Consider the following 14819-nt stretch of genomic DNA (forward strand, 5'->3'; position numbering starts at 1 on the left):
CCTCTGCTGGTTTGGCAACACTTTAAATATATCATAGAAATTGCTGCCGAGGATACCCGGTTCCGGAAACATGATGAGTCTCAGGCTACTTGGAGGAAGAGACGGACAGTGATGTTTAAATGATACTTCATTCACAGCTTTCAGGGGAAGTCAAGTATCCTCATAATCCAAGTATGAGATGCACTGCCATCATACATAACCTTATCAAGAGTAAATCTGCCGGTGATTTCATTCAATTAGCGCGTCCTCCACATTTTCCGCCGGCACTAAACAAACACAGTTGATGTAAAGGCAGAAAAATTGCTTGGAAGCGCACAAAATCGCGGAAATAACACACTTTTTCAATCCATCTTGAAGCAAGTATCGAAAAGTAGGGTTACAAACACACCGCCGCACATTTGAAAAATCAATAACATGCTCAGCTTGTGTCTGATTGGTTCGTTTAGTAGTAGAGGGAGGAGCCGAGGAGTATCAGCTGTTCCCCGATTACAACCCTTCAACCCTTACTAGTTTTCAAAAAATAGTTTCTTCTCAAATTTTAAAGGGTGCGATCCGAAAATAACAAATTTTACTGTAGGTTCGCTATGATTAAAATCATGATGATGAAAAATTTTCGCCCCTAAAAAATTCGTGGAAACATAAACCGAACTCCTGTTCGAGGAGAAGAATTTTTGAATTTTTCCGCCATTTCTTCTCAGTTTTATGGTGCGCACCATAAAACATAAACAACCGCATTAACCTCACAATTTTGTTTTCCTCGAAAAAAGCAAGGGAAATCTTTGTCAGTCTCGCCGGTTTATTAAAAATAATTTCATTTTCAAAATGCCGTACGCTAATCAGCCATCCGTTCATATTACAGACCTTACAGACGACAATGTCAAATTCCAAATCGAAGACACAGAATTAAGGTAAGAAATCTACTCAGCTCAAGCATTAGCATAGCATAAAGCCGATACCCTCCAATCTTTTCCATAATGAAATTTACACAATGCTTTCTATTTCTTTTCAGTGTTGCAAATAGTATGAGAAGAGTTTTCATAGCCGAAACACCCACTATGGCCATCGATTGGGTTCAACTAGAAGCAAATTCCACTGTATTGAGTGACGAGTTCTTGGCATCGCGTATCGGACTCATCCCACTGACATCTGATGAAGTAGTTGAACGAATCTTGTACACCCGTGTAAGTATCTGTTTCCCTATCATTTATCAGTTAATATGGACAACGACTGTAAGTACTCCGGTAATTAGCTGGCTTAGAATGGATAGTTAATGTGTTCAAATAGACGATATTCCTCTTTTATAAAATTTTCAGGATTCCAGCGAATCCTTGATACCCCTTCCAATGTTGTGACACTCTTACCTCAGATCACATTATCTCATATGTGTAATATTAGGCAGAGCTTTTTCTGAAAAAGTGTGGTGTAAATCTAGTGTATGTTATAAATAAGTTCGAGGAACATGCAAAAATCTGCATGGTGTCGGCCTCCTGTGGTCTCGTGGTTGTAGCGTTTGCTCCATGGAGGTCTTGGGTTTGATTCTCGGCCAGGTGAGACCGGAGTTTGATGGTCTAAAATAACGGTTATCCAACGCTGGCTTGATCACAGACCGAGGGGGAATGGGACTTTAGGTATGGTAAAACGTGCGAATATTTGAAGTGTTGGAAAAAAAAAAGACTCAAAGTCTGGATAGAAGCTGTATTTCGCTCCATAAAATACTTCTAAGAAAAAACAAATAAATAAAGGAGTCCTCATGAGAAGGCACTCAAATGTCGCGTTAAGTTCATGTGAGAATGTTCTCCCTTCATAGTACCTAGCATAACATTGTCTAATTCTCTCAATATTTTCTTGTTTTCTCTAACATTATTCCTAAAATGTGTTTTTAGGATTGCTCTTGCATGGACTTTTGTCAACATTGTAGTGTCGAGTTCACTTTGGATGTGAAATGCACAGATGACCAGACCCGACTTGTTACCACTGCTGACTTGAAATCGAGTGACATGAGAGTAGTGCCAGTTACATCTCGTAATAGAGATGCTGACGCAAGTGAATATGGAGAAACTGATGGTAAGTTGTACAGCCTGTCTCACTTTGCAAAAAGTCTTGATTCTAGTCTAACTTCCCCAACCATGGAATTAAGCTTTTAAGTTAGCTCTAACAGGACTACTTTTTGCAATAAAAAACTGCTTCTGGCTCATTCTCGAAAGCAGCTATCTGCACGGTGAAAATAATGGCCTTTATGTTGTGTCTACAATGAGACAGAAATGGTATTTCCTCATTGCATAATGTAGTCCAATTTCATCTCTTATGCCTAAATGTCCTGTGTAAGTATTCCAAGGTATGTACTTGAAACATCCTTTTGATGGTCTGTTCATGTTTTCTTCCAGATATTTTAATCATCAAATTGCGAAAAGGTCAAGAATTGAAGCTCCGTGCTTATGCGAAAAAAGGATTTGGCAAGGAGCATGCTAAATGGAACCCCACAGCTGGTGTCAGCTTTGAATATGATCCAGACAATTCCATGCGGCATACGTTGTTCCCAAAACCTGATGAATGGCCCAAAAGTGAATATTCGGAACTTGATGAAGATCAATGTAAGTAATTTCTCATCTAGTATTGAAAATTTTTCCATTCATCTTTCTGCCACCATTTATTGACTGATGTAGCTTTCTCAAAAGAACTGTCGTAAACATTTACCACTGCCAAATGACGTTTTTTTGCATTGTGCACAATTTATGAAAATAGTATAAGTGCATCAGCAATTTGAAACTATTTCTGTATCCGAGATTACTAAGCCTCAAGTTTTAGAGTGAATTGATGACCGAAGTGTGTAGCCACGTATCTCTGTTTGAGACATCACACACTACCTGTCATACCTCTTTACTTTTTTTCTTTTTACATTCATGTTTTGGTTTATACATATCGGCAAAGACAATCTAGAAAAAAAAGACTTTGTGGGGTGTACAATAACGGACAGCCAGCTTGTCCCTATCTTTTAAAATCTTGTGCATTTATAAAGGTAAAACTGCATTTTTCACTTCTGTTTTCTTCAATTCGGTTTGTTCAATTTTTTGGTTTTCGTGGTTTCCTTAGCATTTTGATACCTTTCTCTTAGTATTCTCAAAGTCCCTGTCTGATTAATCTGGTAGGCTTAGTAAAAATTCACCTCAGAAAAATGAACAATATTTCGTGTCTTTCAAATCAAGCAATCAATCAGTAATATAGACTATCCAATATCAATGGTTTCCTATGTAGTAATCCAAAAATGTATTGGGTGAACTTGAACTGTCTATTTTTTTACTGCTTGATTGCTTCTTTGGATAAGACTGACAGGTGAGTACATGCTTTTATTCTAGGCTACTCTGACACTAAATAAAGCCTGATTTTATGATTACTTTAAATGTTTGGTTTTGATTTTTTCAGTTGAGGCGCCTTACAATTGGGAGGCCAAACCAAACAAATTTTTCTTTAATATTGAAAGCTGTGGATCACTGAGACCTGAAAACATTGTCATCATGGGTGTTGCAGTTCTTAAAAATAAACTCTCAAACTTACAAACTCAACTGAGTCATGAGCTCCAGGGCAATCCCCTTTTGATTTAATTCATGGCTCTTGGTATGCCATGTATTCCATGTAAATAGTCCTAGGTTAAGTTGACTGTATGATAAATTGTATGCGGTGATTTTACATTGAATGAAGAATTGAATAAATTTAAAGTAAGTTATATTGATTAATTACTGTATTTTCCTTGCTTCAATTTTATTTTCTGTTTTGGTAGGTATTTGCTTAGGAAAGTTTTTACCTGATGTAACATTGGTTCCTAATCTAGATGAGTAGAATTTACTGATCAGCTGCACCAAAGGTCAGATTGTCACCTTCCGGCCAAAGTATCACAAGCGCCATGCGACGTTTCAAGATTTCCGCTGTCATTTTATTTTTTTACCAAGAAATTGTCGGTTGAATCTGTTCAAAAATTTTGGAACAGCTTTGTTCAAAAATTTTCTAAAATTTCTGCTGTCTTTAATTTTTTATAGAAAATTTTTTAGTTGAATCTGTTTGAAAATTCCACTGAATTTTATCGGCAGCACAAAGAAAATTCAGTGAATTTTTCGAACAGCTTTGTTGAACAATTTCTCTTTAAAAAATAAAATGGCAGGGGATATTTTTGAACGTTGCATGGTGCTTGTGATACTTTGGCCGGAAGATGACGAGATAATCAGTTCCTGAATTTCAGTTTCTCCTTACATGGATTGTATTCATAGACAATCTTGTGCTTCTTCACTGACAGAAGTCTCATTAACAGTATTATATAAATTCTAAGAATTTGCCTTGAAGTTATGGACAAAGAAAGTTACAGTATGTTCTGATAAGCAACTATTTCAAATTTAAAGAAAGAGGAATAATGTCATTGACCCACTATGATATGATTCCTCAGTAAGGCATGAGTGTAGATGAGGTATCGGGTCCATACATTCTTCAGCTAGACCCGTTATTCAGTTATGATGTGTGGCTACAGATGCAATTACTCTGCACCTGAAAACCGAATTAACTCCTGTGTGAGGTTGGATTGCATTGTCAAATGTGAAGGCAAACCAGCATCGATTTCGTTTTCAAGCAATGGGGCAAGGCACAATGCGACGCTCCAACCGTTTAACTGTAAAGATCACCCGATCACGGTTACCCTAATTTCGCAATGGAGAGACTCTCTAGTTCAGGGATGAAAACTATGCTGCCTTGCAAAATAAAGCCGTCGTATGAATGTACGGCTGTTCCCAAATTTGCTTTGTTAAAAGACAGATTTTAGGTAACATTTTAGAATATTTTCTACCAATTTTTCAGAGAAGTGAAAAAATTAAACACTAAGAAGTGGCCCGAACTATATGTAACAATGTGGAGAAATGGTGCTGGGTCCACACCATTTCGCGGGGAAACGAAGTCTGGGAAACGACTGTCTGTCCGAAGTCGAAGTTTTTCAGAGAAGTTGTGTTTCATTTTAATCGATCTTATCCGAAGCTTTCAAATAAAAATATTCACACCTCTCTTTCAAAACAGTACTCTATTGAGAGACATTTGGCAACATTCGACTATTCATACGCCGTTTCTCCCTAGCATGGCTGTGCGTGTATGCCAATTTGTGGATGATTCCTCAAATGTAAGTTATGAGTCCGGCGCTCCAACGGACTCATTGTGTATGTATCATGATCATCCTTATTCCACGATGAGAAGAATCGTAGTTTAGGACTGAAATCTATGCTGCCTTGCTGAGGAAAAACGTCGTATGAACCATCAGCTATTGCAGACTTTCCTCTAGGTAATGAAACGCAGATGTCGTGGAGAAAGTTCGAATATTTTTCTTCCAATTATGCAGAGAAGTTTGTTCGCCATTACATCGAAATCATCTGAAACTTTCCAAGAAAAACATTCATAACTTTTCTCTCAAAAGCACGTTATCGAGACATTCGGCAACATTGGAATGTTCATACGACCTTTTCCTTAGCATGGGTGTGCGTTTCTGATAATTACCCAGGCGACATTTCCTCGAATGTATAAGTGGAAGGTCCTCAGGACCAGGCCCGGATTAAGGGGGTGGCCACATGGGCCGCGGCCCATGGCGGCAAATCTAAGGGGCGGCAAAATTTTGCAATTTTTTAAAGTGTAGGTATAAAAAAAATCGGATTTATAAAAACAAAATTACAAACGAGAAAAGGCGACAAAATCTCTCATTTCCTGAGAGTATAGTAATTTCTAATTTTGTCGTCTCTTAGTGATACAAGAGACAGAGCACCTTCAATAAGTCGAGTTAAGAGAGAGACCAAACACGCAATTTGGCCTGGAACGGCGCGACTTAGAGAGAAATGACAACGAGGACTTGAGATGAAAAGGAGAAGCCCTCGACAGGGCGATCGGCATGTAACACATATTAGCGCCTACAAGACTGCACGAATGCTTCACGCATTGCATCAAACACAGTGCGGTCATTGCGGTCAGCGTGGAACGGATAGCGCCTACAAGAATACATGAATACTTCACGCATTGCGCCAAACACAGTGTGGTCAGCGAGAAACGCATAGCGCCTACAAGACTGCGTGAATACGTCACGCATTGCGTCCAACACGGTGCGGTCTGCGCGGCGCGGCGCCGGAAGTTAAAATCATTGAACCACATTTATGTTTGTTCTTTCATAATTTTTTCGTTCATTTCTTATGAATGGAAGGCCTTGTCCACACAGAGATAGGTTTACGGAACTTAACTTTCGCGCAAAGTTTCGTGAACTTTTGCTAGTTTTGTTGACAGGGTTTTCCCAAAAAATGTGTTCAACAAGAGTATATGCGTCTTATGCACCCCTCTCCCGCTGGCACGTTCATTTGATGGTTTTTATAGAGTTTCAAAACGAATTAGATGGGGGCGGCAAAACACAGGCGGCTCATGGGCGGCAAGTAGGTGAATCCGGCCCTGCTCAGGACACTTAACGATGAAAAGGATTGTTAGTTTCGGGATTAAAACGACTACACTGCCTCGCAAAGGAAAAACATCGTATGAATCTTCGACTGTTGCAGGATTTCCTTTGATGAAAAACAGATTCCATGGAGATATTTAGAATATTTTCTTCCAATTTTTCAGAAAAAATTATTCGCAATTTGATCGGAATTATTTGAAACCTTGGAATAAGAGGGTCGGTAGCAAGTTTCAATATCATTGCGTGTTGTAGCTTGCATACTTGTAATTTCATCTCATGACCTTCATTCGCGATAAAATCGCGATCGATTGCAATTTTTCAAGCACAGAACTTTACCTGAGTAAAATGGACGTATTTAAGCTAAAATAATCTATGTTGCACGCAATCCCTCTAAGCATTAAGTTCGTTTTATCATTAATACGTCCAAATATACAATATATTTTGATAGTGGATGGACAATGTATCCCTTGACTCGCCCCTCCCCCGTTTCTCCGACGCGTTACTTACTTTATGAAGTTTTTAAAGGTTTCTCTGACAGTGGTTCCTACTTGGGTCTCAAGCGCGTGGATCGACCCTCTCGGATACCGTTATTCCGTTACGTGAGTTCCTGAAGTATAAGTCATAGGTAGGTCCTTAGGAATCGTAAAAACATTCGGTATGCAGCCAATCGGTGGATACAACTTAATTAACCTCCGTGCACGGTTGGGTTGCGTCGCCAAATTTGAAGGCGAACTTGGTTGCTACTCGGGTCTCAAGCGCGGAAGGGTATGGATTCGATCGACATGAATCGATCGAAAAATAAGAACGTGAATCGATCGACAATTAATTTAAAATAACCGGTATCGATTCGATCGACATGAATCGATCGAAAAACCAAAACGTAAACCGATCGACAACCGTGAATCGATCGAAAACCATGAGTCGATCGAAAAACCCGTGAATCGATCGACAAAACCGTGAGTCGATCGAATCACGTCGGTCGATTCACGTTTTGAATTTTCGATCGATTCATGTCGATCGAATCAACACCGGCTTATTAATAACTTGGCGATCGAATCGGTGTCGCTCGATTCACGTCGATCGATCCATGTCGATTGAATCCATACCCTCCGCAAGCGCGTGGCCCTCTCGGATATCGTTATTCCATTACGTAAGTTCATTTGGTTCATTGGTGAGTCGATCGACAAACCCGTTAATCGATCGACAAACCCTTGAATCAATCGACAAACCCCTTGCATCGATCGACAATCCCGTGAGTCGATCGAATTTTGTCGATGGTTTCACGTTTTAGTTTTTCGATCGATTCACGTTTATGTTTTCGATCGATTCATGTCGATCTAATCGACACCAGCTCATTGATAATTTGGACTGCATTTTGCAATTTAGAACTATAAACTCTGGCCCGGTTTAAAAACAAGGTATGTGCCACTAGTTTCCCTATGCACATAAGTGGTTTTTTAGATGAGCCAGAATTCATAGTTCCAAATTGCAAAATGCAGTCCATTTGTGGATCGAATCGTTGTCGCTCGATTCACGCGGATGGACCCTCTCAGCGGTCATCGGTATCGTACTCCATCACGTGAGTTCATTTGGTCTGTAATTGGTGACGCGCAAGGCGGGAAGTATCCGGCCGCACTTGGAGGCGCATGTGAGCGGACCCGTGACCCTCCGCCTCCGCGCCCTCGCCTCGGCCGACCGGGCGTCGGCGGGGTCCCCGTCATTTGTTCCTGTACCTCGAGTCGGTGCCTCCCTCAACCTCCGCGCCCAACTCCAAGTCGTGAACCCGCGAGTCTCGCAGTCGTCGCTCCAGCTCGCGTGCAGCCGAAATGAGTGTCTGTTTCTTCACTTTCGCTTTCTTTCTCCTCAAAGCAGTCAAGTTCCTCGTCGGCCTCGTCGTCTGAGCCAACTTCGCGGCTCCGCAACTTCAGCTTTTCGAACTTCATTTCTTCGAACTTGAACTGCGTGCTTATACCCGTCCTGCAGCTCACATCGTCGTGAAAGTCTCGAATAGTTTAGGTCTCGACCGATTCCTGTCGCCGTAGTTCTCAACCGGTTACGCGTGGTTCCCAACCTAGATTCATAGTTTTGAAAACCGCCTTTCGCTTTTTCGGCCGGACTAAGGCGTTGTTTGTACCGGTGATTTTTAAATACTTCGAGATGTTTGGGGTTTTTTGGACATGCACTGAGAGGAACGATTACCTATCAAAATCTTGTGAATAATACGTATAATTATTGAAAAACGCCGATTGCGAATTTTCTCCCAAGATTTTCACTTTGTTATTGAACTTTGCGTCAGCTGTAATTTCCAATGGGATTTTAGTACATTTCAGTCAAAATGAACGAAAAGTTCTTCATTTTAAAAGTGCAGAATGGCACTTGAGCCAAAGTGAAGCATAACGTGAGTAATAAGCGGCTCGAGCGTCCTACCAATTTTGTGGTGACTCATACCATCCAAAAGTAGTGCCCTTTGCCTGTCGGTTTAACAGTGATTTAAGATAACTACGAGGCGATCTACCGCTTAATTTCTGGATACATAGAGGTAAGTGCTACGCTTGAGAAATGCATACTCAAAATGTTGGATTTGCTTGTTTGAAACTTCTTCCCCGGTGCTTGGACTTCTGTTTGGTAGGTTGTGAGATGAACGAAAATTGAATGGGTATTTTAGTGTTTTTTTTAATATTACAGTTCAGTCTCGATTATTCGCGTTGATCGGGACCGGAGCTAAGACGGATAATCCAAATTCGCGGCTTATCCGGAACTAAGATATATATTTGGCCTGGAAAAGTGATCGAAAAGGGTGTATTTTAAAAGTCTCTATCAATACACTTTCCAAACAATAGACAGAAATGTAATTTCAATTGGTTAAAAATGAAGGAGTTTCACCTCAAAGACGCGATTTTATCCAGATTTGACGTCAAAAAAAGAAATTACCTGTCATGCAACCTGCAACACAATTTCACATTCCAATGTATTCCTCTTTTATTCAATTTTTTTTTTGCGAAATTAACCCGAAATATAACAATCATTGTTTGCGCCTTCAAATAGGCGGATAGGCAATTTGTACAACTTGCTCCAAAATCGATATAATGTGACTATTTTTGTGCGACAAACAGCGAGCTTTGCTACTTGGGGAGGTTATTTTTGCAAACATCATTTCTGGAATAGAAGTTTTCGCCTTAAAATTGCAGCGCTTAGCGTTTACGGACCTAAGTCACTAAAAAATCGCGGATGAAATAAGGATAATAATTAAGGAATAAGTTAGGGAAGGGTACAGCTACCATCATTTTTCGTGCTCTCCAGCAAGTTCCTTCCTCGACATCATTTTGTAAACTCGAGAGGCTGAAAAGCAGGATACAATTATATCGACGTCTTAGTAGCTCAAATTGCATAGTCTCCAAAATGAAGGAGATTTAGCTATCCGATCGTTCCACTCATCTTTTGGACCGAATAACGTACCTTTCAATAGAGTTTTGTAAGTACAATCTTAAACGATGAATGAAGATGGCGGTTCCCTTCAGTTTTGCATGCGTCCGAATAGCATATCGACGATGAAATCACAGGAACGCGTTCGCGGCGTTTCAAAATTTCCGCCTCTATTACATTTTATCAAAAGGGAGCAAATCGACATCGTAGATTAAAATGCTTTCTTAATATTTCTCGCACAGAAGAGCAAAACCAGGAAAGTTTTAAAGATATGACTAATAAGTGTTCTTCCATAAAAAAGCTTCATATAATTGAACAGTTGTGATAAAACACTCTCACGAAAGTAGTATTTTTTCGAAAAACTTCAAATTAAATTTTACCGGACGTAAATTTTACTTGAGAAAATAATTCGAAAAGTTTTCTCGAAAATTGATTGGAGAGATTTTTTTTAGAGTTTTATAAAAGTGCTTTTTGAAGGTTCACCACCGAGGAAATAGCTAAATTTTCGGGATTATGACAATCTGACGCTCATCTGCCAACACCTCATTTAGCTTTGCGTAGACCTAGATTCGATAATTGGTAATAATTTTCCGAGGGCGGAGGGAGAAAACGGCGCGCAAGTTGTTTGTAAAAGTCTTGGATAAATATTATACTTCTCGACCGGCACCGACTGAACCTGCAGGCAATGAACTTCTCCGGCCATTCCTCCACTTCCTTCCCTCCTCCTTCTTAATTCTTGCGTGACTTATGAAATGCCAGATTACCTACCCTCAGTGCATCACACGCTTCTTTTTTCAAATTTTCAGGGCTCGGAACCTTGCTCCCTTTTTAATTTCTTCGTTTACTGCGCTCCATCATCAATCTTCGTTTTCGAACCCCTTTTTTCATGAGAAATAAACGAAAATAATCATTTAGGAAACTCTAAATCAAGATTTACACACAAGTGTGATTACACATAAGTGTGGATAGTTTTAATGTGAAATATATACTAATTTTCACGGAGCAGCCCGAGACAAAAGTAACAGGAGAAGAACAAGGGGAGAAAACGGGAAACAAGGGTGAAAATTGTTTTTAAAAAAGGCATTTTCAGCCGGAAAATATTTCAAAAATCAAGTATATGTAATATCGAAGAAAAACCTGCGACCTACATATTGGTGTCCAATATCCGAAAAAACCTCCAAAAATTTCCAAATCATTTTCCGACTGAAAATGACTCTGTTTTGAGTCTAAACGTTTCGGGTTTTTATTGTTGTAGTTTAGCCTAGTTTCCCGTTTTCTTACAACTTTCCAAGAAACCTCAACGTCATGTCCGTGGCGTGTGTACGGCTAGACATTTCTAATTGAGGGGAGGGTCTCCGGTCAAAAATGTAACATGGGAGGTGTGGAATTCGTGGGTAGAAAATTCCTGAAAATCACGGAAAATTATGTTTTTGGGATCAATTTTCCGGTCATTGGAGGGGGAAGGGTACGGGTGGCAAAAGATGCCCCAGGCGGGAGGCTAGTCTTCTTCACTGGAAAAAAACCACATTGGATCTAGAGTCCAGACTCTTAAAAACATCGATAAGAAAAAGTACTCTTGATTCAATCAGAATCTAGCTTAAATCAAGAACCAAGCCTCTTAATTTAAGCGGATTTCGTTTTGATTCAAGCAAAAATCCGATTGAATCAAGAGTATTTTTTCTTGTCAATTCTTTCAAGAGTCTGGACTCTAGATCCAATGTGTTTTTTTTTCAGTGTTGGAAAAATGGAGTGACATCCCTTTAATTGGATCCGAACATTTCATAGTGACAAAAATATCGAGGTGCTGAATGGAGAATGCTATTTTCTTTTCAGTCTTTACATTCGTTCCTTTCTGTATTCTCTCCTTAATAAATTAATACCTCCCTAGACACCACACTATGTTTTAGATCAATGTATTTGGTCGCTCCCGACTCTTTAAGTGTTGACTAAAATATAATTATACTATTCCGAATGGGTAATTCAAACACTCAATTGTACGCTTATTTGAAGACATGAATTTTGAAAAATTCCCGGTAGAAATTCTGCAGGGAGCAATCATCATCAAGTGCAATTTCAGCGTGGGGAATGAGCTAAAAACCATAATTATGAGTCGGTTCGATCGTTTAGAAAGCAATAGGGTGTAAATATTTAATGAAAACGTCCAAGGTCAAGTTCGTTTGAAGTTCGGGCATGGCGACTGGACTGTCCGTTCAATAATTCACGAGTGATGTGCGGTATCGTCAATGGATTGAGTAATCAGAAGTGACCATCCTGGATTTCGGCCCGCCCTTCCGCCACCTCCAGCTCCCCTGTCGCTAGGGAACGCATAATTTTTCCCCCCGCATCAACATTGGGTGTGTACTCGGCCCGCTTAAAACCCTGACCTAAGCGCTTGAAGCGCTGAAGCACTGAGTTCATTACGGAAATTATTTCGCAAATATCCGGGACACGTTCTTTGTTTACCCGACATCAATAAAACATTGATGAAGGACGGTCTGTGGCATTAAAATCGATTGGATCGGCGGAAAAAAGCACAGAATTTAAAGTATAGTTCAACAATACGCAAGTAAAACCGATAGGTAACCATGATTTAAGGAAGTATATTTTTCTTATTTATGTACTTTTTTAATTGCGGGTACGTCCTAGACCTAAAAAGTTAGGTTAGGTTAGGTTAAAAAATCGGTTATTTTTAGCGTAAAATGGTGGTATGTTGTGACCCCCCCCCCCCTTCTATCTCATTTTTAACTGAGATTCCAATTTATCTAATGTCACTAATAAATTCAGCGTATCAACTTATGGGTGCGTACCAAGTTTCATGAGATTCAGTGCATTATCGTTGCCAACATGAAGGAAGAACGAATTATTTTCAAGAACTTTGGGGGAAGGGTGTAGAGCACCTTAAACAGCACTTTTGGAAACAAATTTCATGGAGGAGAAAAGTTTCATTCTGACCCATAGAAGAAGCTCCCTCAATTAGGCGGTTTAACTATAGATCACTCCGTATTTCTTAAGCTGGTGCCACAAAATCAGATCGTGCTATCAATACATAAATGTCAGACGTTGTGATCGACTTATTCGATAACATAGACCAATCAAGGCAGATAAAGAAAGGTGGTCGCGTTTCGAGTTGGGCCGCCATTTTAAAGGCTGTGTCGCGCAGAGGGTACATGCTTTGCCATGCAATCAGGATGTACCCGAAACGTACCCGATGCCGTGTAACGTCAAGAGGGTGCGAAATGCGACCACCATACTCTATCCGCCTTGTAAGCCAATCACAGCATTAGACATATCGATAGCATGACGTTTGATGTGTGACAAGAGCTTTTGAGAGGAGGCGAGTTGGTTATGACGGCGTCTCTGTGCAATGACAAAAATGATCACCATTTTGATGCGAGGCAATGACATTGCTTGAGATAATTAATTCCTCGTGCAGTAAAAGGTAGGCAGCAAATAACCCTGGTAAAAATTGGCGATAGGAGCTGCGTTTCAAAATACCATAGGAGTTCTTATAGCCGACTGAAGAAGGCGATAGAAAATCATACAGCTGGCTGTAGAAAGTGGCAAAAATCATACGGCCGGGCTACACGAAGCGATAAAAAATTAAACAGCCGGGCTATAGTTCCTGTCGCCGGGCTTTACACTTTATCGCCTGGCTGTTGCTTTTTCGCCATCGGCTATAAAAGGCTATAAGAAATTGTGTAGAAATTCGTGTGCTTTGGAAATCCGCAAGTTTGTACGGAATCACCTCAATATTTACAAAACGCACATTATATTTTCCTTTACTACATATTTGTTTTCATCAATTAAAATGAGAATAATCCATACAGAGTGTGCAAACATTTCAAAGTCATGAGTTGAACAACGCTGACTCCACGAGATTAAATGTTAGAGCCTGACACAAAGCGGAGCGGCGGCGCACTGGCGCCTACAAACCTAACAGGGATACCTCACGCATTGCGCAATGCGTGAAGTATCCCTGTTAGGTTTGTAGGCGCCAATGCGCGTTCCGCGCTGGCTGCCCGCCCGCCGCGCTGCGCCGCAGCGTACCACGGCGCTTGAAGCAACTATTTCACACCAGAGGTATTGCACAGTATCGTACGAAATTGAAGGCGCTCCAACATATTAGGAATGGCAGGCATCCTTCAAAAGTACGGAGCTTCCCTCGCAAAATAAATCAAGATACTACGGCCCAAAAAGAGAGCGGTAGTCCAAAAACTCACTAAGTCCTAGCATCCGTAATTAGTAACGGATAGCATACACTTTATCGTCAGGCTGTTGCTTAATCGCCATCGGCTATAAAAGGCTATAAGAAATTGTGTTGCCGGCTATAGAAGCTATTGGAAATCTTACAGTCGGCTGTAGGTCTATGGTATTTTGGAACACAGATTGTACTGCCAATTTTTACCAGGGAAAGGAAGATCTGTCCGAAGCTTTTTTAAAAGTTAACGCTTACAAAATTTGATTGTATTTCCTTTCATTTGACGTAAGTATAAATCGGAATATTGGCTTCAGTAACTTGTCTCTTTATGGGGACGCAAGGCGAAAGAGAAGAAATGGTACCTATTTAAATATTTTTTTATCCACACCTCTATGTCCTGTATTTGGTTGCTTTCAATCCTAATGAGACTTCTGAGACAAATATTCGGTTTTCACCATGACGATAAGTCAACTGTTGTCGCCGCAGTCAGCATAAAATTACGACCTCTCTAATTTATTGAACGATTTGTCGACTTTATATTTTTACCGGCAAGCCTGTATTGCCAATTAGTTTGTGGGCAGGGCAGTAGCAATTTGTGATCACGACGTCTGGGTGGCCTGAAATTTCCGAGTCTGAGTTGGTGGTTAAGCCTTCACGTACAAGAAAACAAACAAATGGACGGTGTAAGTCCGCAACCACGTATCTCGTTTGCGGTGTTCCATAATCTCCGCTCCTATTTTATTT

General features: G+C 40.3%; 3 protein-coding genes across 4 annotated transcripts in view; 2 read left to right on the forward strand and 1 right to left on the reverse strand.

Moving 5' to 3' along the window:
* Nucleotides 1-403, reverse strand: part of hiw (MYC binding protein highwire) — a 315026-nt gene extending 314623 nt beyond the window's left edge. For both annotated transcript variants that reach the window (XM_072298975.1, XM_072298974.1), the window contains exon 1: nucleotides 2-403. In XM_072298975.1, coding sequence (XP_072155076.1) covers nucleotides 2-72 — 71 coding nt within the window. In that variant the 5' untranslated portion in view covers nucleotides 73-403. The remainder of the gene's footprint in view (nucleotide 1) is intronic.
* A 322-nt stretch (nucleotides 404-725) lies between these two features.
* Polr2C (RNA polymerase III subunit RpII33) lies at nucleotides 726-3729 on the forward strand. The gene is made up of 5 exons (XM_019047696.2): nucleotides 726-908; nucleotides 1010-1181; nucleotides 1884-2064; nucleotides 2385-2591; nucleotides 3421-3729. Exons 1-5 carry the CDS (start codon nucleotides 823-825, stop codon nucleotides 3597-3599), a joined length of 825 nt encoding a protein of 274 aa, XP_018903241.1. The 5' UTR covers nucleotides 726-822; the 3' UTR covers nucleotides 3600-3729.
* A 4437-nt stretch (nucleotides 3730-8166) lies between these two features.
* Kif3C (Kinesin family member 3C) overlaps nucleotides 8167-14819 on the forward strand; it is a 70156-nt gene continuing 63503 nt past the window's right edge. The window contains exon 1 of the mRNA XM_019047691.2: nucleotides 8167-8993. The gene's annotated coding sequence lies outside the window, so the exon portion shown is untranslated. The remainder of the gene's footprint in view (nucleotides 8994-14819) is intronic.

This window comes from Bemisia tabaci, chromosome 3 (genome assembly GCF_918797505.1).
Source record: "Bemisia tabaci chromosome 3, PGI_BMITA_v3".
In the NCBI taxonomy this organism is placed as follows: Eukaryota; Metazoa; Arthropoda; class Insecta; order Hemiptera; family Aleyrodidae; genus Bemisia; species Bemisia tabaci.